Raw genomic sequence first — 24,617 nt, 5'->3', positions numbered from 1 at the left:
CTGAAGAACCACGTCATTTACTCTTCATTTACAATCGGACCAAAAAGTTGCTTAGAAGATGGTGCAACGCATGAGTGTCGAAAAAGGTTACCTGACAGCTGGGTAGGTAAGGTAGCTATCTTTAACATGCGTATACTCTGCCTGCTGGGTACAGTAGTCCGTTTGATTCGCTTGGTAGCCGCCAAGACCCGGTCTCGGCAGCCAACAAATAAGCTCTGCCATGTTTCTTACCTGTTGCGTGTTTCATTACACGAGCGGACCGTCGAAAAAAGTTTGTTGATTAATTACAGCTAATTTGACCTGGTAAACATCTTCGCGCACGTCCGCTCGATTCCCAAGTCATACTGGTTTTCCAACAAGATTCGGTGGAGATCGACGCTCTTTTGGTTTCACGCTTGTCGCTGGTACATCTCAGTTGAATGTTTCAAAACAGTATAAAACGCTGAAGTACTCGCGCAGCTGATAGCACAGCGTAGTCTGTAATTTTGTTCATATACCTACTTAGGTTCCTGGGCGACAGCATTTGAAATGATAGCAGATAGTCTGGCTGGTCGTATATACGTCTTACTGATGAAAATCGAGGCCCAATGCCCGGAAATGAAAAACATATCTTTCCATCTCAGTGATGGTGACCAAACTGAGTAAGTAACGGGAGGAGCATCCCAAATACAGTGGCCAATGTATCTCTCAGCTGTGGGCGGATATGTTTCCTGTGCGGAGCACCACCATTATCCGCATATCCATTCATGCCGCCGTGGTGCTCATACGCTGCAGTATTCTCCTCTTGCATGGCGTGCATGGCAACGTAGCTTCTCAAAGTCAGCGTGCCGATTAGGTATCGAGAGGAATGATTGATGAAAACTTACAGAAAGGTCCCTGCCGAGAATAGAAGTAACATGCCAGTCCACCACTGTCCACTCTCGCCTTCGACGTTCTGTCCACCGAGTATGGAGACGAGGAGGTATGTACCGATAGCGCCAGCCGGCGCGGCAAGACTGAAGACTATCAAGTGGCCACGCGCCGCGCGTTTTGATAGCCCTTGCTTGAGCAGGACAGAAGTGAGTCCAAATGCTGCCGGAGCCTTGTGGATCATGATCGCAGCGAAGATAATCAGTCCGAGTTTCATGTTGGATGTGGTTGCCGATGCACCCATAGCTATCCCATCCGCAGCCGCATGAATAACAAGTCCGGTAGTAGTGGCTAGACTCCGGGAATGCTTCGGTGTGGGTGCCAAAGATCCAAGAAACCCTTGCGATTCTTCCTCACCAGCCCCACTCGAGGATGCTAGATTGTCCAGACTGATATGCCTCGTCGTGGGAGTAGGTTGAAACTGATCCATAGCCTGCCGAGGAATACGGTCTATCAGGAACATCAAGATGAAGCCCGAAGTCAGGGAAAATCCAATGAAGAACGTGGGCAATACGCGCTCGTTCTGCGCCTGCTGACTGTCTTTTGACGTTTTGGGATCCTCGCCCGAGGGTTTCGTAGCATCCTTCGGTGTATCCTCGCGAGTGACCACGATGGGAAGCCCGTCTCTTTTCGGCAAGCTCTCGCCTCCCTGGTGTGCCAGCTCATTTGGCTTGGGAGGCATAGGAACTCCTATGCGAAGGAACGGCATGCGCGGGCTGTCTCCAGTCTCGAGATCGATCAAGCTCCGCTTTTCAACCATATGCGCGGCCTCCCACCGAGGAGATACTGCTTTTCCATGAATATCGAACCGGCGGGTATGCGAGCCGGTATGAGCTGGAAGACTAGTCGATGCTATCGCTTCGATTCCTTCCGGTATTATGACAATGAGTGAGGTGCCGACTAGTATGCCAACGCCAATGCTGGATATCAAGCGGAGCTGTGATTGCGACAGGGTTAACGATAGTGGGAGGGCTCCAGCAAGGAATGATCTGGGCAGCAATGTCAGTTTGGACCATCAGGATCGCGCGCGGGTGTTGCCTCAAAGGCACATATCGGTGCTATCGATTCAAAAGTAAGGTATCTGTCACATACGCCAGAGCCATCACCACCTTTTGGAAGAATCAGCTTAGGCATTCATTTCAAAACCCCGGTAATATAGAGCCAGTGACCAAGTAGCAGTACTCACACAAAGAACGAGAAGCAGTAATAAGCCACCCATTTTGGAGGATGTTTGCGCCGGATCGGACGGTAATAAAGGGGCACTTTATCAGACCCTCAAGCCGCCGTGGTCCAGACGATGACGGTAACAACAACCTGAATTGGCGTCAACGTGAGGTCTGACAATATTAAAGGATAGTTGATCTTGCTTTCGATCGCGGAGGCGTCTATGGCGGTAAGGTGTTAGTCCAGCACCTTGACAATTATACGAAGTAGCATGAATTGGCCTGTTCAAGCCTGAGAGATGTCACTTTTGCAGCCTGGGATGAACAGGCAGACAAGACCCACCGTGTCCGTTGCAGCTACACTATCGGATCCACACGGGTGCGTAAGGCTTTTTGATTCGACTTGCGCCGGGGTCTGATTGGCCATGCACGCTGTGCACTCAATTGAAAGTCCCCACATTTGTTCATCCTAGGTCAGACGCGACATTGTCAAACGCGTAAAGCTCTATCCCTCTCGACATAATCCCACCTCATCACCAGTTTGCCTACCTTGCCTACCACTCAGCCGAAAGAAAGAAGCAGAAACGCCAATCTGCAATTGCTGGAGGCCTAACTCTCGATCTAAAAAAAAAAAAAAAAAAAAGAGAGCAACTCGAATTGCACGGTGCTTGGATATCCTCTTCCATTATCGTCACAATCGCCATACGAAGCCAGGCGCATCGCATCTGAGAGATGGCTGAATCTGATTTATGTAAGATCGCAATAGTCAATCGATCAACTCCATATGCATGATCAAAACTTGCTAACAGCTGTTTTAGGGTCCGTGGATGCCAATTCGGCATTGGAGCTGAGTCTAGTAGAGCCAACCGAAGATGGCTTGACGACAGTGACCCGTTTTCACCCACGCTTCACATACCCTCTCTTTGGTGAAGAGGAACAAATCTTCGGTTACCAAGATCTGAAGATCAACCTCCAATACCATGCCCCAGATATGCGCCCCAATGTCAAGATCACCCACAGCAAGAAGTTCAAATCCATTGGCGAGACCCAGCCAACAGATCTTGATGCCTTGCTCCAGGGGTATCTCCCTCCCGGTAAGCCACTGCATTATAAAACCCTCAAGTAATTTTGTGAGTGCTAACAGCCGAATCCTCCGTTGCAAAGTCGCTTTCGCCAAGAAACGTGAGTTCGAAGATGCTATTCGCTTGATGCCGGCCGACTGGACACCTCCGGGCGAGATTCTCTCGGAGTTTGATGGCGTAGATGGTGCCAAGTTTGAAATCCGACGGTCCAACCTCGCCGACGATGCGTCAAGGCAAATTATAGATCGCGTACAACTCCTCATACTGCTGTTCATCGAGGGTGGCAGCTACATCGGCACCGATACCACGGACTCACTCGATCGCTGGGATATATTCTTCCTTTACAACATAAAACCCTCGACGACTGACGGCACCTCGCGCTACCAATTTGCGGGATACTCTACCGTATACAAATTCTTCCCACTGCAGCGGTTTCCGCTTGAGCCGAAGGAGGCACATGAGAATCTCGAACTACCCTCTGGAGAGTTTCCCTTTTCAAATCTGCGTAGTCGTACTCGCATATCGCAATTCCTCATCCTCCCACCGTTCCAAAAATCAGGGAATGGATCTCGCCTCTATCGCACGATATACGACTACTGCCTACGTGACCCCAATGTAATCGAGGTCACCGTAGAGGATCCCAATGAGGCTTTTGACGACATGAGAGACGTCGCAGATTTGGACTTTCTCCGCCAAAAATCCGAATTCACCGACCTCCGTATCAATACAGACATTCATATACCAAAACAAGGCGCCGCTCCACGTGGTGTCGTCGACGAGGTTAAGTCTGAGGAGGCGCGTTGTCTGTACAGGATCGCGCCGAGACAGTTTTCGAGGGTATTGGAGATGCACCTCATGTCGAGACTTGCAGAGACGGTGAGGCCGACTCTGGTAGATGACAAGGTCGTTGCCAAACCCACCAAGATCGAGACCCACGAGTATGACTTGTGGAAGCTGTTCGTGAAACAGAGACTTTACCGGCATAACAAGGAAGTCCTGAGCCAACTTGACCGCCATGATCGCATTGAGAGGCTAAATGAGACTTTGGGCAGTGTGGAACTCGAGTACGCTCGTATTTTGGCCCTTGCTGAGAGGCGGACCCAGGCCACCAGCTCAAACCTCAAGCGCAAGCTGGACGACGACGAAAACACGGAGGGAAGCTCGAGCAAGAAGGCGCGGGTTGAGGACGCATAGTTGGTTACTCAATTCAGAACCACTGGTTTGCAGGCCGCTAATCTTCGATTGCCAGAGGAGAACTTTGAATCTGATCCCGGTAACACAGCTGTTTTGACCTGGACTGCGAGGGGCAGTAGGTTACGATACCCATGACAGGCTGTTTCTCTGGTTTCTCAATACACAAGGATGGATGTAATATACTGTATTCGGAGTCTGGATTGGACGACAAGATCGTATGGGCGAAATCGCAGGTCACACTGCCATTCATGCTACCTAGGAAATCTCATTGCTACAATATCCGCATGCATGTTGCTCACCATCGTCTTCCCTTGTTTGCTCAGTGTCGCATAGGTCGCGTCCCGTTCACTCCTTGCACACCTTGGCCGAGCTGACTGGCTACAACTGTAGCCTCCCTAACCGCCCTCGCAACCGTACCCCTGACGATACCTTCCTCGAGTACGAGCAGTCCACCAATGGTGCAACCTCCCGGTGTGCTGACTTTGTCCCTGAGCAGGGCAGGGTGGTCTCCATGCTGTACCAAAGCGGCGGTTCCCTTCATGGTCTGGGCGGCCATCCTCAAAGCCTCAGCTCGAGGCAAGCCCATGGCCACGGCGCCATCGACAGCCGCCTCCAACATCAGGGCAAAGAAGGCTGGACCGGAACCGCAAAGCGCGGTTGACGCATCCATAGTGCTCGCCGGGAGGTAGACGACATCTCCGATGCGCTTGAAGATCCACGTCACCAGGCTGGAAACCTGAGGCGGCAGTGGCGGCTCTGTCGTGGCCACGACGGTCATACTCTCGCGGATCATGGATGCCGTGTTGGGCATGGCGCGCACGACGCGGCAGGGGTTCTCGACGTCCTTGGACCCCAGGGCCTGCTCCAGGTGACCCTCGATCTGGGGCACGGTGACGCCGGCGCAGATGCTGATGAGGAGCTTGCCGCGCAGGGCCTCGGCGATGCCGGGCTTGCTCAACAGGTCGCCGATCATCTGGGGCTTGCAGGCCAGGATCACGACGCCGGCCTGCCGGGCCGAGGCGAGGTTGTCATTCTGCACGACCTTTACGACGGACAAGTGCTCCGCTAGCGCCACCTTGACCTTCTTGGCGCTCTCGGGACGCCGCACGCAGGCGATGAACCGGCTGGGAAGGCGGTCGGGGACCTCGGGGTGGACCGGAGTCGACGTCCCGGACGCGGATGCAGACAACACTCCACTTGCCGCCATGTCCTGGAGGGAGGTGAGGATGCCGGACAGGATGGCGATCCCCATGGTGCCGCAGCCCAAGACCGCCAGAGTCAGCTCGCCATCTGACGGGGTGTTCAGCATTTCGACTGACTTTGGTAGTTGGTGGTCAGTGATATTAGTGAGTCAAAGAGGGAGTAAAGTCAAGAATAATCTAGCGAGGGGAAGAGGTGCATTTAAAATACGGATTTATTCTTACTAGTTCCAGTAAAGCACTGTGATTTTTTAATACCAATCGAATGACGTGACTAAGTAGTCGGGACTCTCACAGCTCTGTGTTCAATTATTTCTGTTGTTCAGATGGAGGTTTTTGTTAATCAAGACCCCTCCCCACCAACGACTTATTCAGTGTACTGTAGATTGGAGAGGTGGGTGCGCTTGTTCTTAGATTTCCACTAGAAAGGACACCTTTTTGCTGCTGTATTCATCCCTTTCAAATAACTTAAGGCAGAGACAAAGCAAAGATAGCGCCATTAAAATATCACTTACTTTGTATGAACTTGGACGCCGTTGCTTGTGTATTTGCAGCTGGTCTTTCTTCTAAGAATTGGCGGAGACTCAGTGGATTTTATCAATGGAGGGAGGCCGATTACGGCAATGGGATTTGTGTGGAAGCACTGTACGTAGCGGCCCCTTTCCATGCAGGTACAGGCAGTGTAGTTATACAGTGTGTGCACATCAAATCACCGTGCGTGACGACCATCAAAATAGAGCTGTGGGCGTTGGGGAATTTGTACTAAGCTCAACCACACTACATTTGGCATGTGGGTTTCCTACCGAATTACACAAGGCAGCTCGCTGTGCCTGTAATTTCAATCCGGTCCATATAAATACGAATTACATACAGATGACAGTGCTTCCATGAAGAAAAATCAGATTCGATCGCATTTTAGGAGGTTTCTTTGAAGTAAATCAATCGTCTATCAGGATGGCGGATCCGTTCGAGGTTCGCGTGCGCTTCAGCTCGCAGTTACAGAACCTGAATGCCTCAGTGACATCCGCACAGAAGGCAGCCATCTATGCGCTCAAATACAAAGATTTGGACGAGGATTTGCACTCATGCATTCTGGAACAATTGGAGAAGGCGAGTCTGCTTGCTTGGTTTGAGTCCTAGTCTTTTTTTTTCCTGTCCCCCTCCCTCTTATGGCCCGGAATCAAAGCTGACGTAAAAAAAAAACAGCCAGAAACCCCTGTCAACACAAGGGCAAATATTATGTACTTTATCGAGCATTTCTTAGAGATTGCCCAGAAAGATGGCCATGTGGGCTACGTGCGGATGCTGCAACGCGATATTATTCGTGTCGTCGATGCCGTGGCGCCCGAGAACGGTTCGGGCGCCGCCAATGTCAAGGTCGTCCGCCGGGTTCTACAAGCGCTGCAGAACAAAAAGTTCCTCCAGCCTCAGACCGTCGCGGAGATTGACGAGGTCCTTAAGGAGCGCGAGAGTGCGACGCACTACGTCACCATGTCTTCGCCAATACCCGGTGACGACGAGATAGGTGACATGCCTCCGTCTCAGACCATCCCTAGGGCCGGGAGGGCCGTCGCTCCACAGAGGCTGGAAAAGAAGCAGATAGAGCAGCGGATCGAAGAGGACCGTGAGCGGCACAAGCGTCTGCGCGAGGAAATATGGGCTATCCCTAATGAAGGGTACGAGGCAGAAATGGACAAGATGTGGGAGGAGACGAGCGACTTGGGGGAGGACGACCATATCATGGGCGAGGAGGAAAAGGAGGAGCGCGAGGAATGGCTCCGGAGGTCATGTTCACATCGAGAGGCAGAGATATTGGCTAATGGTAATCATAGGCCGTGAGGTGATTTCTATCTTCAAGTCATAATTGGAAGCCTCGTTGAGACTTAAGCCACAAGACATGCAATTTTCTCCCCTCGTCTATCGGTCTATATTCCATCGGTTCTCAGATATGCCCCATAAACAATGATATCCCAAAGGTAAAGGAGAATGTCATACAGTCCTGCCTGTCCATGAAATTGTGTAAAGGAAGCTGGTTGTCAATACATTTGTTTGGATATAGAACATCAAAGATTTCCATAGTTGGTGGTACATGCTGCTGCTTTGTTGTTTTTGTACAAGTGATGCCCTGGAGGCTTCAGGTGACATGATCATAGGATGTACATCTATTCCATGGTCACGACGGCACCAAGCTCCTTCATGGTCGCGATAATCTTCTCTGCGTCCTCCTTGGGGACCGACTCCTTCATGACCTTGGGCGCGCTCTCAACAAACTTCTTGGAGTCGACCAAGCTCAAGCCAAGAAGACCCTTGACCTCCTTGATGATCTTTGCCTTGGCGCCAGCATCGAAGGACATGAGCTTCAGGGTGAAAACAGTCTTGGCAGCGGCCGCTGGTGCAGGCTCATCTGCCTCCTCGGCAGCGGCAGGAGCGGCGGCGGGAGCAGCAGCAGCGAAGCCTCCAACAGGCAGATCGGGTATGTTCAGTCGTGACTGAAGTGGAATAGGAATGTCAGTCCACAACTTTTTCTTTTTTTTTTCACCCATTCGAGTAGACACCTTCTCCGTGTCTCAGTCCGGCCGTAGTCCGAGAATTCTCACCTTCAGGCTCGAGACAAGCTCTGCAGTCTCCAGGAGAGTCAACTGGCTGATTTGGTCGACGATGGTGGTGATCTTTGGGCTTGCGGCCTCGGTTGAGTTGTGCCTTCTTGCTATCCTCTGAACAGCAACACCGGAAACACGAACCGAGGGCGAGACGCGCAATTGACGCGAGCAGCACTGAGCTGCGTATCTGCAGGAGACAGACATGGTTTTGATGATCTAAATGCGGTGTGGAGTAGGTGTCGCTGTTGGTCGAGTCGATCGGGAGCGCCCGTTATGTCGATATTCGAGCTTGTTCAACTGGCAGTTTTTCGAGTCTTTGCAGATAGATGATTAGGCGATACGGGGTGGACATTTTTTGCTTTAGCGCGATCAAGCCAGGTCCCACTCTATTCGTGGCTTGCCTACCCGTTCGTTTCGCGTTCGACGACCTGGATGTGGCGCAGGCGAGTCCCTGGGATATACTTGGTCCAAGCTCCTTACCATTTTGGGAAGCTCCTGAAAGTCGGAGGGGGGGTCGGGCAAAAAAAAAAAAAAAAGTTGTCGGCGGAGTTTTCGCGCCGCGTTGTAGGTGTCGAAATTTCACCACGAACATCAAACATTCTTTTTACAAAAGTCGAGCTGCCGCAGCAATCATGGCAAAGCTCGACGTCAGCTCGCAGATTCGGTCTCTGCATGGCGATACGGCCACCTTTGCACTCCTACCTTCTGAATTACAGAATATCAGCTGGTGGGAAACTTCGACTGAAATATTAGACGCCGTTGCGGAAGCGTCTCTCATCGACCCCCGGCTCACCGATCGCATATTCGCACACTTTGAGCCTGTGTTTCCCGACATAGCAGCACGATGGATCCTCAGCTCCTCAACCGCAGACGGTGTGAGGATCGCTCGTGTGATTTATGCTTTTGCGAGGATATTACCATTTGCTCCGCATCTATCAGTGTTTCTTGAGGACTTTTTGAGAGGGCGGGGCGTGAGAATCCAGGATGTGGCCCAGGACCCAACGCTTGTCGCTAACCCACCAAACTCACCAAACATCTTGGAGCAATTTCCTTTGCCCGATCTCGAGGCCGTCTTGGTTTCGATATGGAGACTTATGAGCTTTGATCGGAAGGCCTACTCGCAACTTGTCCCCGCGCGAGTCGAGACACTATTTCATCATCCAAGGAGACCAGTCAGATATCTGGCTATTCGAATTTTCTGTCAGCTTTTCTCGGCTTCTGACTTTACCTTGGAGACTCTCATTGGACAACATGTCCAGGACACTGAGAGCTTAGAAGCTTGGTTGGATGGCGAGACCGTGGACTATCTATTTCTAACCCTCTTAGAGCATGCTCGGGCTAAACGAGTGCAGACGCATCTCACTTCGATCCGCGAGATGGGAAGCTTGGAAGCACATTCTGATTCACATTTCCCTCATCAAAGACTCACTCCAGCTGTTGTTTCCTGGGGCAGAACGCTGACGCCTCGCCCAGCTGCAGCCGTGCCAATAACCTCTAGCCTTGTACTCATCCCTACAACCGTGAGCAACCTCGAGGAGCTGGCGACGAAACTACAGAAGCCAGGGCCCATACTGCTTCATGGCCTACCTGGCTCGGGAAAGACATGTCTTGTCCAGGAGGCTGCGGCAGCACTTGGCACAAGTTCCGACCTAGTAACTTTGCATTTGAATGAGCAGACCGACGCCAAGATGCTCATTGGCCTTTACACAACGGACTCGAAGCCGGGGTCCTTTACTTGGAGACCAGGAATTCTCACAACAGCCGTCAGAGAAGGCCGCTGGGTGTTGATTGAAGACCTCGATCGGGCCCCTACAGAGGTTATGAGTACTCTACTCCCACTTATTGAGCGTAGGGAGCTTTTGATCCCGAACCGTGGCGACACTATCCGGGCGCCAAGTAGCTTTCGTATCTTTGCCACCGTGAGGACTTCACTGGGTATGGATGGACAGGAGAACCTCCCGTCATTTCTTGGTCAGCGATTTTGGCAGCTCATGTCAGTCCGACAGCTACCACAGCAGGAATTACGGCAGATAATCGACGGGAAATTTCCAATTCTGAAGAGACTGTCTCCTTCTATCCTTGATGTGTTCAATGGTCTCTCAACTCTGCTTCGAAATCCTTCTTCGGCGTCAATCAGCCGAGGCGCCGTGGAGCGCCCGGTCAACGCCCGAGACCTGTTCAAGTGGTGCCGTCGTCTTGAGCAGATTTTGACATCGGCGGGAAGTAGGACAGGCGAAGATAAGATAAGTGATACCACAGTGGACCACATGTTCATGGAAGCAGTTGATTGCTTCTTAGGTAGCCTCAAAAGCCCTGCAGTTAAAGAAGTTCTCGCCCACAAGATTGGCCATGAGATGCGCATGCCTGCAGAGCGCATTTCGCACATCCTGAAAAGCCACACCCCTGGCCTGGAAGAGAGCCAGGCGCAGCTTGTTGCTGGTCGTGCTGTTTTGTCGAAAAGCAGACGATCTGGCCGGGTTGCCAAGATGAAGCGACCGTTTGCGAGCACGGTTCATGCTCGCCGCTTGCTTGAGCAAATTGCGGTAGCAACGCAGCGAAGGGAGCCCATACTGCTCGTGGGAGAGACTGGTATTGGAAAGACTACGGTGGTTCAGCAGCTGGCAGACTCTTTAGGTCACAAGCTAGTAGCCGTAAATCTTTCTCAACAAAGCGAAGTTGGTGACCTGCTGGGAGGGTTTAAGCCTGTTAACCCTGGCAGTCTGGCAATACCGCTCAAGGAGGAGTTTGAGGATCTGTTTGCTGCAACAGGTATCTCAGCGGAGAGGAACCAAAAGTACCTCAGCCAAATATCCAAATGTTTTGCCAAGGCTAAGTGGAAGGAGGTCTGCAAGCTCTGGAAACAGGCACCGAAGATGTTTGACGAAATTATACGGACGTTGCAAGAGAAGCAGAACAAGAGGGAAACCAATGACGCAGAAGGCCAGCCAGCAAAACGAAGAAAGACCGGAACATCCAAGCTGGATACTCTTATGGGTTTCAAGCCTCGCTGGGAGAAATTCTCAGAGAGCCTTGACCAATTTGAGATACAGGTCTCGGGCGGCTCCAACGGGTTTGCATTTGCCTTCAGCGAGGGCAACATAATCAAGGCTGTGCGAAACGGCGACTGGGTGCTTCTGGATGAGATCAATCTAGCATCTCCCGACACATTGGAGAGTATCGCAGATCTCTTGCAATCGGGCCCCAATGATACTCCCTCTATTCTGCTTTCAGAGACAGGAGATATCGAACGAATCAAGGCCCACCCCGATTTTCGAATTTTTGCTGCCATGAATCCGGCTACAGACGTCGGCAAGAAGGATCTCCCAATAGGCCTGCGCTCGCGATTCACAGAATTGTATGTCGGCAGCCCTGACCGAGACGTGAAAGATCTCGTGGTCATCATTAAGACATACCTTCGCGGCAACAACAGCACCATTGACAAGGCTTGCGATAAAGTAGCCAATCTGTATCTGACAATCAAGAAACTCGCCGAGGAGAAGGCTTTGGTAGACGGGGCTAATGAGGTCCCTCATTTCAGTCTTCGCACACTGACAAGAGTCCTGACATATGTCAACGACGTCGCACCTGTCTATGGCGTCTATCGGTCTCTGTTTGAGGGCTTCTGCATGGGGTTTCTCACACTCCTCGACCGCAAGTCGGAGAGCCTCGTACTACCCATGATCATGGAGCGCCTCTCGGAAAAGTCACCAAGGCCGCCAAAGCGACCTGAAGACGGCAAAACCTATGTCAAGTTTGTCAGCAAGGAAAGGGACCGACAATACTGGCTGCTGCAAGGTGCAGAAGAACCCAGAGAGCGACCTGACTACATCAGAACCCGTTATGTTGAACGCAACTTGCTCAATTTGGTCCGCGCAACGTCCACAAGGCGATTTCCCATCTTAATACAAGGACCGACATCAGCAGGAAAGACCAGTATGATCGAGTATCTCGCCAATTACAGCGGCAACAAGTTTGTGCGTATCAACAACCACGAACATACGGACTTGCAGGAGTATTTGGGTACATATGTCTCTGGAAACGATGGCAAGCTGCGTTTCCAAGAGGGTATCCTGGTCCAGGCCATGCGACAGGGCTCCTGGATCGTTCTCGATGAGCTGAATTTAGCGCCAACCGATGTCCTGGAGGCCCTGAACCGTCTTCTTGACGATAACCGAGAGCTTCTCATACCAGAAACACAAGAAGTCGTCCGTCCCCATGAGAACTTTGTGCTTTTTGCAACCCAAAATCCGCCTGGTCTTTATGGTGGTAGAAAGGTCTTGTCGCGCGCCTTCCGCAATCGATTCCTTGAGCTCCACTTTGACGATATTCCTGAAGACGAACTCGAGGAGATTATTCAGAGGAGATGTCGCAATACATCCCCACCTGACTGCAGAAGGATCGTGTCTGTTTACAAGGAGCTTTCACGCCTCCGGCAGACCAGCAGGATTTTTGAACAAAAGGACAGTTTTGCGACTCTGAGAGATCTCTTCAGGTGGGCGTTCCGTGCTGCTGATAACCGGGACCAGGTGGCGCAGAATGGCTATATGCTTCTTTCAGAGCGTGTTCGCAATGAAGAAGAAAGGCTTGCAGTCAAGGGTGTGATTGAGAGTGTCTTCAGGGTGAAGATAGACCCTGAGATCATCTATGACCAGCTGTTTTCACTTGAGATGAAGAAGTATGGCCTCGTTGTGAACAGTCAAGGTGTAACTTGGACTAGGGCAATGCGTAGATTGTTTGTCCTCGTGTCACAAGCTCTGAGAAACAATGAGCCTGTCATCCTCGTGGGTGAGACTGGATGTGGCAAAACGACAGTGTGTCAGCTACTGGCCGAGGCGGTAGCTAAGGAGTTGCATATAGTCAACGCCCACCAAAACACTGAGACTGGAGACCTGTTGGGATCGCAGCGCCCAGTGCGCAACCGCGGCGCCATCATCAACGCTCTCAAGGATGACGTTTCCGAGGCCTTGAAGAGTGTTGGACTTGCAAGCGACGGCGCCATTGAAAAGTTGCTCCAGGATTACCAAACGCTTTCCTCCGACCAGGTGGCTTTGATACCAAAAGATATCAAGGCAAGAATCGCGCACAACGACGCCAGGAGCAAAGCGCTCTTCGAGTGGTCGGATGGCAGTCTCGTCCAGGCGATGAAGTCTGGCGACTTTTTTCTTCTAGATGAGATTTCTCTCGCCGATGATTCGGTCCTCGAAAGACTCAATTCGGTGCTTGAACCCGAGAGGACGCTGCTTCTTGCCGAGAAGGGCGTTAATACCGAGCTAATCCGAGCCAGCGAAGGCTTCCAGTTTTTTGCCACCATGAACCCTGGCGGAGATTTTGGCAAGAAAGAGCTATCGCCGGCCCTCAGAAATCGTTTCACAGAGATATGGGTGCCGCCCCTTTCTGACAAGCAGGACGTGCTAGACATCGTTTCCTCCAAGCTTAGCGAAGAATTTGCGTCGCTCGCTACACCTATTGTTGAATTCTCCTACTGGTTCGGACAAACCTGTCGATCTTCTTCAGCTACAGCAATTTCAATCCGAGAAATCTTGGTTTGGGTTGCCTTTATCAACCGGTGCCACCATCAAAAGCCAAGTTTTGCACTGATACACGGCGCTGCCACTGTCTTTATTGATACACTGGGTGCCAACCCATCTGCTTTAGTATCTGTTGACCCCAAGAGTATCAATGAGCAAAGAGACATGTGCTTGTCGAAGCTGGGCACTCTACTTGGGGATAATGCGGGAGTTGCTTCCTTGTATTACAACGAACCTGCGCTCCAAATCACACCTAGCAGTCTCTGCATTGGCGATTTCAGCATCCCAAGAGACGCCGTCCACGGCTCAGCGGCTGAGGCCAATGGGTTTGCCTTCGAGGCGCGCACGACGAAGCTGAATGCTATGCGCGTCATCCGCGCACTACAGATCAACAAGCCAATCCTTCTTGAGGGTAACCCCGGTGTAGGCAAGACTACACTTGTCAGTGCGATAGCCGCAGCGTGTGGCAGACCCTTGACTAGAATTAATCTGTCTGATCAGACTGACTTGATGGACCTTTTTGGTACAGATGTACCAGTTGAGGGTGCTGAGGCAGGCAACTTTGCTTGGAGAGACGCTCCTTTTCTCCAGGCGATGCAAAAGGGCGAATGGGTTTTGTTGGACGAAATGAACCTCGCCTCTCAATCGGTACTAGAAGGCTTGAACGCCTGTCTGGACCACCGCGGAGAAGTCTACATCTCCGAGCTCGATCAAGTCTTCAAGCGGCATCCCAACTTTCGGCTATTTGCTGCCCAAAACCCTCACCAACAGGGTGGAGGGCGCAAAGGGCTGCCTAGTTCGTTTGTCAACCGATTCATCGTTGTGTATGCCGACGTCTTCACAGCAGATGACTTGCTGGTAATAGCAAGCAAGAGAGCAAAGGGCGTTTCTGACGAAATCGTGCGTCAGATGATTCATATGATATCGACACTTGATGATCACGTCGTTATCCAGAAGTCTTTTGGCTCGCATGGTTCTCCGTGGGAATTCAACTTACGAGACACCTTGCGGTGGCTTGATCTTCTTGGGACTCCTGATTCTGCGCTTTGTGCATCTCGCCCAGAGGACTTTTTCGACATTGTCATCCGCCAGCGATTCCGCACGCTTTCTGACAGGCAAGCTGTGACCAGACTGTTCTGCAATTCGTTCGACAGAGACCCTGAAGAGCACAGTCTTCTCCACAACAGCAGCTCAATCATGACGCACGTGGGACATGGCTTTCTCCGCCGCGACACTTCCTCGAACCCTGATGTCCAGCACTCTCCCTTCAGCACAACCTCGCGGTTGAGTGAAATCGAGTCCCTGTTGATATGTGTCAAGCAGAACCTCCCTTGCATACTAGTAGGCCCCTCTGGCAGTGGAAAGTCCGCGCTGCTGCAACATGTTGCTGGTATTGCGGGCAAGGAACTAGTCGTCTTTCACCTAAATGCAGACGTTGACACCATGGATCTGGTTGGCGGTTTTGAGCAAGCTGACCCGGTCAGAGAAGTCCTGTCAACATTGGCAGAGATACAGCACTACCTCAGGTCTAGTCTGCTATTGACTAGCTCAGAGGCCATCAGCGATTCTCTCGAGCTCCTTCGTCTCCTGGATGCCGCCCGAAGCCATAACTCTTTGAGCCTTGATTTCTCGCCTGTCATTCAGGCTATCCAGCAACTCGCATCCAAAGTCTCAGGAGATTCCGATCTTGGCTTGCTATTGGAACGTGCGTTTACGCAATTAAACAAGCCACTGAGACTCGAAAACCCACGTTTTGAATGGATAGACGGCATCATTGTCAAGGCAGCACAGGCAGGTCACTGGTTGGTGCTTGACAATGCAAACCTATGCAGTGCCTCTGTGCTGGATCGACTCAATTCTCTCCTTGAACGACCTGGAGGCTTCCTGAGTATCAACGAGCACAGTGGACCTAACGGAGAGCCAAGGGTCATTGTTCCCGACCCAGAATTCCGTGTTTTCTTGACGATGGACCCGCGATACGGCGAGTTGTCTCGCGCGATGAGGAACCGTTCGGTGGAGATTTTCATGGATCTTCCCTCCCCACAAGTTGACTCTTTCCTCCAGTATATTAGCAATGTGGAGGCGAGCATGCTTAGGTATCATCAAGTCGTACAGAGGCTTGATTTTCAGCCTAACCCGGATCAGCCCCAAACCGTCGCACTTCTGGCGGCCGATCAGCTGTCTCTGAGCGACTCGACCAACCTTTCACGCTTCTACGCATTGTTGAGTGCTGGTAGACTCAGCTCTGTCAAGCTTTCCCCTGCCACTAACGGATATATCAACTTCCTTCTTTCCTATATTCGAAGCCAAAATTCGTCCAGTATTGCGTCGGATTTAGGCACTGCCGTCTTCAACGCGTACAGCACACTCAGAGAGTTGATCCCAATGACAGCGACGGATCCTGGAGCAGTGCGTTCTCTGGTGGAAATGCAGCCAATACATCCTCTACAAGACTCAATCGTTGCAGCCCTTGTCGAGAGTAAAAGCCACGGGCAGTTGCACTGGCTAGCCGTATGCTTCGAGACTTACGAAAGCATCTGCACCGCCGAGGAAGCTATGGATGATCAGATGCGCTCTATCAACATTACAAAACCATCTACTTTGAACAGGCTTCAGCGTTCATGCATTTCGAAGCGAGTCGCCGTCGTGGCAAAGGACTCCACTGTCTCGATTTCTGAATTCCTCTCGTCGGTTCTCGAGGCAGTCAAGGAATACATCAGCTCCTCACTGAATAGTCCGATGGGCTGGCAGCAGAAGAGGAACACACTCAGACTGTTGTTGCACTACTGGTGGAGAACTTTCGACCTTGCCACAAGCCAGAGTTTCGAGGAGGCTATTTTCCAAGCACATCTCTTGCTCGGCACAAAACTGATGGAATCTCTGCACAGTAGAGTAACATCACACGATCAGTCCTTGGTTTCAAAAATATCAAGAGACTTTCAGTCAGCTTTCGAGTTTGGCTTCAAACTGACCACGGGGGTCAGCATGGAGGTTATGTGGAATGTTTTCCGTCCGGTTCCCATCCCTCACCTGCAGACATTTGAGCAAGTCATGGCCATGGAGCGTCTCGCCCAGCGGTTTGATTCTCTTAAATGGCAAGCCAATGCATCGCCTGATGACCTAGAGCATGTCATCTCAAGTCTGGTCAAGGCATACACTCTGGTCCGGAACTCGGCTCCCGGGACTGGAGCTTTGCTAGAGGCTGTGACAGCAGAGATTGTCTCACTCGAGTCTAGAACGGAGGGAAGTGTTTCTGCGCCTCCGATATTTTCTTCCCAATTTGAGGCGTTGCGTAAGCAACTGGTTCTGTACAACTGCTTGTCTGCCGAATACCAACCCCAATCAAGGTCATGGCTCGCTCTGTGTGGGTTGCCTACTATATCCAGGCTGCGCCATCAGATCCCCCGCGGCCCGGCCAGACTGTTGCAGTCCCTGGACTATCTATTTTGTCAAGACGCAGAGGTTCATCCCTGGTCCGGCAACACGTCATCGTCAGTTCTTCGTAATGTACATTCGGCAAGACTTGGGACATTGTCTTCGCTGCGTTCCCTGGAAACAGAAATGCCTCTGTTGGGATTCGCTCTTGCCACCACAGCCGAACACGTAGCTGCGAATCCAGTCAAGCAGCTCAACAGAATGCTCAGAGAGCTTTTGGAGCAAGCTATCATGGCTCACGGCAATCACTCGCAGATGGAACTTGGGTCAGTATTCGACAAGCTCGAAAATGTTGAAGCTTTGGCTCTTCAGCCAACAGACAAGTGGCTCAGCAACCAGAAAGCACGCCTTGCGTCGATATTCCCACGTGCATCGACTGATGCCGCTGAGGCCATTATGGCCAACAATTTCCTTGCGTCGATGGCTGCTCTAGCAGCTTCAAGTGTGTCCAGCCAATATTTGCAGAGCGTTGGATTCTCTGCAATTGCCTGGGTGCAGTTCGCCATCGGTTGCTTACGGCTCTACGTGCCTGACAAGGCCTTTGACCCTCATCTTAGGGTTAAGATAGAAAGGGAGAACCATGAGCAGCTTCTCGACTCGCTGCAACAAAAGCTTACTGCTCTCACCACATTTGATAACACACTCGCGGATGGCTCCCCTTCCCTACGTACCGTCCAAGCCAAGGAGGAGCTCGAATCCATCGGGGATGGTCCCTCAAGAGCCCCTCCGATATTCAGACAAACAGCCCAGGAGCAAAACCAGATCCAGGGCGAATTCAACAATGTTCTCAACACCATTGTCAACCAGGATGTCCCCACATCACAGCTTCGCGCTCTCGAGGAGGCGACCCAAGAGGCCATCGAGGGGATACAGCTAGTCAAGGACAATGTCGCCCAGCTCATCAGTCGACTTGCTGGCCGGTCTGTGGCATATCAAGACATGACGGTACCAACAATCAACCTGCTTCGCGCTCTTCAAGTGGGTCTCTCGCTTTCTGACAGCTGCATCGCCGAGGGCTCGAACAAAACCGGCAATACATTTTTCTCAGTCACGCCGCTCGTTGGTGGTACATTATGGACTCCAGGTACCCACAATCTTCAAACAAAGCCATTGGAGTTCCTATCCGTCGCAAAAGCCTATGCCAGCGTTGAAGGCCTCAGCATCATGAGCTCGGAGGCGCGACAGTCTGTCTTCGAAAGCTTCCACCGCTTGTACGAGGAGTGGAACAAAAAGCTCGCATCGGAGCGCAAGACAGAAGAAGCAAAGAGCAGCCTCTATCGTTTCAGGGGCAGTTTTGAGGACGAAGAGGAGCACGACCAGGCCGAGTTTGACGAGCTCTTCCCTGACTATGAAGCTCCCGAGGAGACAGTTGCGCAGCCTTCCCGACAACCACCCCACAAAGTACGAGACCTTTCGGTTCGACTGGCAAAACTCCATAGGGAGCTGTTCTTGTCGAAGCTTTCACCTGAGGATGAACTACGGAGAATCTGCAAGGAGGTGGCTCTAACTGCCGCCAAGAGCAACCAGATTGACGTCAATCTTCAAGTCAGAGACAAAATGTTGCTTTCATCTGCCATACTTGTGGTTCACGAAGAACTCAAAGACCTAAGATCCACAGGCGTTACCAACACGTACAACTTCTATACCGACGCCAACTTGTCTGAAGCTCGTAGGCTCATTGAGGTTGTGCACAAGACTCAGCTCAAGTTCCAGGAACTCCAGCGTGTGGATGAGATCGGTCATCTCCAACCACTTGCCGACGTAGTGAACGCGTGTTCACGCGTCATGGAGCTGGGCTACGCCGATCCTCTGGCAAAGATGCTTCCATCACTAGAAAAGTTACACGAGTCTTTGTACGAATGGCAGTTTCGAGGCTATGCCAGTCGTCAATACATCCCAGCCACTCTATACGATAAGGTCACCGAGACAATTGTCTCCTGGAGAAGGCTGGAGCTCTCTACATGGGCCAGACTTTTCGACTCAGAGTTGCAGAAGTGTCGTGAGGACGCAGATTCGTGGTACTTTGTCGCATACCAAGCAGTCATTGCTGGGCCTCTATCGCTCATGGAGAAGGGTGTCGACCTCCGCACTCACGCGCCTGCCCTTCTGGAAGAGTTGGAGCAGTACTTTGCCAACTCGATTCTAGGAGAGTTCACCACCAGACTTAACATGCTGAAGCAGTTCCAAGCCCACCTTGACCTTTTGGCTCTCGATTATCCCCAGCTGGCTGCCATAAGGGATGCGTTGCGCAACTTTTTGACCTTCTACGCACGGTTCGAGATCAAGGCCACAGAGGCCATCCAGCGTGGCAGGGCATCACTGGAAAAGACAATGAAGGATGTGCTGCTCATGGCTAGCTGGAAGGATACGAACGTGGTGGCACTAAGAGAAAGCTCCCGCAAGTCACATCTCAAGCTGTTCCGGCTTGTTCGAAAGTTCCGCGCCGTGCTCGGGCAGCCTATGAGACCCATTATCGTGGATCAAGGTCTGCCTGAGGATGCACATTTGAGTCTTTCCGATTCGTTCAGTCACTCCACGAAGTCGGTATCGGGTCTGGACATGGCCAAACATGGAGGCGAAACGCTTCAAGTTTGCCAGCAACTTGAGAGCAAGTTGGGCAAGGACTCGAGCGCTATACGTCTATCAAGAGCCGAGCAGCTCGTTCACAAGATGGCTCAAATGAGCACTATACCCGACTCTGCGGTTGCAGCTGCTGAGCTGCTGGACGGCTTCATGTCTGACACCGTTTCTTCCATAGCAGAGATGCGCAAAGAAACGCCAGGCTTTCTCACCGAGGAAAACAAGGCACAGGTCAAGCATCTTAAGACCCGCAAGGTGAAGCTGTTCAACGACACCCTCAAATCCATTCGCCAGATGGGCTTCAGCTATAACCTCAGTCAGAGCCGACTGGCGAGACAAGCTTCCACCCCTGCCGTTCTTGCCTGCACGCAGCCTTTGCACAGGCTTGGGGCTGGTCAAGGTATCCTCGAGTACCAATTTGACAAATTTATCGGTATAGCACCCAAGTGGCGCGACGCTAATCATGACCACCATGGGGATCTGAGTCGCAATGTGATCCAGCGCAGTGCGGGTTATCTCGAAGGTATTTTGCTTGTTGCCCTGCAGCAGAGAGAAGTGCTTGGCGGCGAGAGCCATGAACTTCACAACTTCGAGGAGACAGTACAGCAGATAGTTGGCCTTGACAGTATAACTGCAAACAACTCCAGTCAAAAGGACATCTGCGTAGTTGTTTTGCATCAAAGCACAGAGGACTACCTGGAGCGGTCGCTTCGTTGGCTCATTGAGGTGCTAAGGCTTGCAATGCAGGTGGTTGATGCACATGCCACGCTGGGAAAAGTGGATAACAAGCCCGCCACGGAGGCACTGAAGTCATGGGTATCTCGACTGTTAACACTACAGGAGCGCCTAGAGGTCCAGCCTAGTCTTCCAACCGGTCTCTCAAGTGCTGTTGCCCAGGACACACGGCAGCAAATCCGGGAGGCCTTCTCTGAGGCTGAACAAGACATGAGCCGGCTTAGCAAACAGAGGCCCGACCTGGCTTTCGTGCTTGATCAAGTTACTCTCTGGACTGATGTGCAAGCCACACAGCCGCCCAGACGACAAAAGCCTACTTCGTTGACCAGTTCCGAAACGGTATACCGCGAGGTTCTGACCACGGTCCAAAAGGTTCTGAGCGCCTTGCAGAATCTGTCCAAGAATCTGGCCACTCTGCCTATATCTGTTGACGATGCTTCTTGGCTTGTTGAATACAGCACTGGTCTTTCCACAGCCCTCAAGTCCCTGCATATCGGCACCATCGACAAAGACCTCAGCAGATGTCTTACAAAACTATCGTGCGTTCGACTGGATGAGCGCCAAGAAAACCGCGCAGCAATCTCGCTATTCCTCACGTCACTGCCTATTTTCCAGCAATATGCCGCGATCTCTAGAAGTATAATGGACACGCTAGCGCACCTTCACCACTCTACATGCAAGGTCGGCCATCAACTGGGCAAATCATTCCTGGATATCGCCTCCCACGGCTTCTGCATGCCGCAAGAGAAGTCGGACGAAACTTCGGGCGACAAGGGCAAGATGGAGGGAGGCACAGGTCTTGGAGATGGTGAGGGCGCCGAGAACATCAGCAAAGATATCGGTGAAGATGAGGACCTCTCTGAGCTGGCCCAAGAGCCCAATCAGCAGCAGAATAACGAGGATATGGATGACGAGGAGGACGCAATCGATATGGGAACTGATGAGATGGAGGGAGACTTGGCCAGCGTCGGTGGTGGAGATGACGAACAGGACGGTGAGAGGTCTGGGGACGAGGACGGTGACGAAGACGAAATGGACGAACAAGCCGGTGATGTCGATGACCTTGACCCCACAGCGGTGGACGAGAAGATGTGGAACGACGACGGCGAGGAAGCAGACAAGGACCAGAGGGGTGATGCAGCCAGCGGCAAACAGCAAAAGGATGAAGAGGTCGGCGCCACGGACTCTACGGCTAAGCAAGCAGCAGAGCAGCAGCAAGGTGAAGAGCCTGCCGAAGCAGAAGAAGCTGGCGAGGAGGCTGGACCGCAGGAGGAGGAAGCCAAGCCGCAAGAGGAGCTCAATCGACAGGACCAGAATGTCCAGGAGAGCGAGGCTCTGGCCTTGCCGGATGAGATGGAGCTGGACAGGGACGATGACGATGGCGATGGTGACGACGATGATGGCGATGATCTCGATGACCTTCCCGAGCTTGAAAATGATCAGGCCGAGCCACAGGGAATGGAAACAGACTCTGACAATGACTATGGTGACGACAAGGATGACATTACGGAGGCGCCTAAGGAAGCGGAAGGCATCGAGGATGAGATTGCGAGTGAGGATGAGATGGGAATCGATGACGAGGATATAGGCAGGGGCGAGGACCAGATGGACGAGGATCCTAAAGATGAGGCCGAGACCGATGACCCGGATGCTGCAAAGGAGAAGGAATCGGGAACGGACCAAAATCAGGCCCGAGACAACAACGCAGATCCAGAGAACGCTGCTTCAAGCGACGTGAAGAGCGGTGGCGGCCAAGATCAGCACGATAATCAGCAGGATAACAGCGAAGAAACCCAAGAAAATGCCGGTCAACGGGACCAGGGCGACATCACCGATCCTGGAGCAGAGCAAAATACATCAGCCGCAAGCCAGGGCAGGGCTTCAGGCAGAGAGGAAGCGCCACAGCCGGATGCCGAACAGGGTGCCGACTCGGCCGAACAGGAGACTTTGCCGTTCAAAAAGCTGGGTGATCTCCTTGAGAAGTGGTACCGTAACAACAAAGATATTCGCGAGGCTACCAAAGACCAAGACGAAGCGGATACGAAACGCCAGGCTCAAGAACCCAGAGATCAAGCTGCGACGGATGAGTTTCAGCATCTGCAGGATGAAACCGCACCGGCAGATACTCAGGCTCTCGGAGCAGCCACGGATGAAGAGGCAAAACCTATCGATGACACCATGGCGATAGATGAAGAGGCCGAGGCTGACAAAGATAAACCACAGCTGATGCCTGATCAGATGGAGGATGAAGAGGATGATAAAGTGATGCAAGATTCCGCTCAAGAAGACGCCGACGAGGCTGCTGGGGACGATAATGCCAACGCCGAGGACGGGATAGGCAAGAACAACAAAAATGATCGTGACCAAGGACGGTCTGGTGTTGCCACGCACCAGGGAGCATACCACCGAGACAACACTGCATCTCCTGAACCAGGGCCTGTTGAACAAGCACAAGATGCCGCTGACGGCGAAACGGAAGAGGAAGACGAAATGGTTCAAGAGACTTCGACTCAACTTTCAGCAACTCACCTGGTGGATGAGGAAGCCGAGCAGTCGACGCTAAGAGATCTCGCCGAGTGCGTCGAATCGTGGAGCAAGTTCCAGACCAGGACACACGGACTTTCGCTGTCTTTGGCCTCGCAGTTACGACTGATTCTCACTCCGTCACAGGCCACCAAGCTCTCAGGCTCCCACCGTACAGGAAAGCGCCTCAACATCAAGAAGATCATCCCTTACATCGCATCAGGCTACAAGCGCGACAAGATCTGGATGCGTCGTAGCGTACCCACAAAGCGCACCTACCAGATCCTTCTCTGTGTCGATGATAGTCTGAGCATGGGCAACAATGGCATGACTTCCTCTCAGGCCGTAGCTCCTGGCGGCGCGGTAGCTTCCAAGGATGCCGACGTCGAAGGCCCTGGCGCACTCGCACTCGAATCGCTGGTCATGGTATCGCGCGCCCTCAACATGCTCGAGGTTGGCCAGGTCGGCGTCCTTGGCTTCGGATCCTCCGTCTTTGTTGCCCACGAGCTCGCCGAGCCCTTCTCGACCCTCGACGCCGGTGCCCGCGTCCTGCAGAACTTCTGCTTCAGGCAAGACGGCACCGACGTCGCCCTGCTGATGCGCCGCATAATCGACCACTTCACCACGGCCAGGCTACAGAGCTCGTCCTCGGGCCAGCAGGACCTCTGGCAGCTGGCGCTGGTCATGTCGGATGGTCTGACGCCGTCGTCCACCCACGATCGCATCCGCCGACTGCTGCGCGAAGCCATGGAGGAGCGCATCATGGTCGTCTTCATCGTCATGGACGACCCCATCGCCACGGGCAAGAAAGGGGACAGCGTCCTAGATCTCAAGGAGGCCAAGTTTGTCAAGGACGATGCTGGCAACAGCCGCGTCGTTCTCGAACGGTATCTCGATACCTTCCCCTTCCCATACTACCTCATCGTGCATCATCTCGACGACCTGCCGAACGCGCTGGCGGGCCTGTTGAGGACATGGTTTGTGGAAGTGAATGCTTAAAACTGGATGAGGCTCTAATAGTCTGGGTTCTTTTTTCTCCTTCTTTCTTCAAACCAAGACTTGTGTGTGTTGAGATTTCTATTGTATTTGCCTTTTTTTGTTACTGTTTATATGGGTTGATATTCAAGGAACGGACTTCCTTTTGGCGTTAATGGGTGGGTACATAAAGAAAAGTTGGTATAGGTTGAAGATTATAATCATCCTTTTTTTTTCAAATTAATCGCCCTACAATTACAAATTACCGTATCGATTCACATAAATAGCATACGTACGACAAAACGGCTAGTCTCAGTGCTCAGCCTAGACCACCGCGTTACCGGTGGACCGAGCGCTCTATGTATCGTACCAGCCACTTGGCTTTTCGACCAATAGAATTGGCTGAAGAGATAGCGCAACGCTGATCTATCTCTGTTCAGGCCCATAGGGTACAAACAAAGCCACAATTGAGACACAGGCTCAATTGGGGAGCGCGCGGTCAGGGGTGAGCCCTGAGACTAGCCGCTGCCTTGTCATACAAATTTTGAAAACGAATGCCATATTGTTAACTAGAAGACCTGATATTCTTATCCTGTGACAAGGCAGATTGGTGCAAGTATCAGGGGCAGGATGCATTGAAGCAATGGCCACTCCCATCCCTGCCGAGAGTTGATGGGGTGTCCGATAGCTATTA

The 24,617-nt window shown here is 52.1% G+C and overlaps 6 protein-coding genes across 6 annotated transcripts; 3 read left to right on the top strand and 3 right to left on the bottom strand.

Moving 5' to 3' along the window:
- Positions 1-236: 236 nt before the first annotated feature.
- Positions 237-2,417, bottom strand: MGG_06374 (uncharacterized protein). The gene is made up of 4 exons (XM_003717152.1): positions 2,096-2,417; positions 2,002-2,018; positions 867-1,898; positions 237-809 (listed from the first exon to the last, which is right to left on the bottom strand). The coding sequence occupies exons 1-4, from the start codon at positions 2,126-2,128 to the stop codon at positions 620-622; spliced, it is 1,272 nt and encodes a 423-aa protein (XP_003717200.1). The 5' UTR covers positions 2,129-2,417; the 3' UTR covers positions 237-619.
- Positions 2,418-2,551: 134 nt separating this feature from the next.
- Positions 2,552-4,649, top strand: MGG_06375 (histone acetyltransferase type B catalytic subunit). The gene is made up of 3 exons (XM_003717151.1): positions 2,552-2,823; positions 2,891-3,166; positions 3,237-4,649. Exons 1-3 carry the CDS (start codon positions 2,805-2,807, stop codon positions 4,346-4,348), a joined length of 1,407 nt encoding a protein of 468 aa, XP_003717199.1. The 5' UTR covers positions 2,552-2,804; the 3' UTR covers positions 4,349-4,649.
- On the bottom strand, positions 4,565-6,154 carry MGG_06376 (pyrroline-5-carboxylate reductase). The gene is made up of 3 exons (XM_003717150.1): positions 6,063-6,154; positions 5,773-5,862; positions 4,565-5,666 (listed from the first exon to the last, which is right to left on the bottom strand). Exon 3 carries the CDS (start codon positions 5,655-5,657, stop codon positions 4,668-4,670), a length of 990 nt encoding a protein of 329 aa, XP_003717198.1. The 5' UTR covers positions 5,658-5,666; positions 5,773-5,862; positions 6,063-6,154; the 3' UTR covers positions 4,565-4,667.
- Positions 6,155-6,324: 170 nt separating this feature from the next.
- On the top strand, positions 6,325-7,629 carry MGG_06377 (uncharacterized protein). The gene is made up of 2 exons (XM_003717149.1): positions 6,325-6,657; positions 6,754-7,629. Exons 1-2 carry the CDS (start codon positions 6,502-6,504, stop codon positions 7,384-7,386), a joined length of 789 nt encoding a protein of 262 aa, XP_003717197.1. The 5' UTR covers positions 6,325-6,501; the 3' UTR covers positions 7,387-7,629.
- Positions 7,348-8,473, bottom strand: MGG_06378 (54S ribosomal protein L12). Its single transcript, XM_003717148.1, has 2 exons — positions 8,145-8,473; positions 7,348-8,036 (listed from the first exon to the last, which is right to left on the bottom strand). The coding sequence occupies exons 1-2, from the start codon at positions 8,349-8,351 to the stop codon at positions 7,710-7,712; spliced, it is 534 nt and encodes a 177-aa protein (XP_003717196.1). The 5' UTR covers positions 8,352-8,473; the 3' UTR covers positions 7,348-7,709.
- Positions 8,474-8,779: 306 nt separating this feature from the next.
- MGG_06379 (midasin) lies at positions 8,780-24,348 on the top strand (the record flags this gene model as incomplete). Its single annotated transcript, XM_003717147.1, has 2 exons — positions 8,780-23,925; positions 24,234-24,348. The coding sequence occupies 2 exons, from the start codon at positions 8,780-8,782 to the stop codon at positions 24,346-24,348; spliced, it is 15,261 nt and encodes a 5,086-aa protein (XP_003717195.1).
- Positions 24,349-24,617: the final 269 nt, after the last annotated feature.

The sequence above is a fragment of the Pyricularia oryzae genome, chromosome 4 (assembly GCF_000002495.2).
Source record: "Pyricularia oryzae 70-15 chromosome 4, whole genome shotgun sequence".
In the NCBI taxonomy this organism is placed as follows: domain Eukaryota; kingdom Fungi; phylum Ascomycota; class Sordariomycetes; order Magnaporthales; family Pyriculariaceae; genus Pyricularia; species Pyricularia oryzae.
The sequence above is the reverse complement of the archived record's forward strand: the minus strand, read 5'-3'. Positions and strand labels throughout refer to the sequence as shown.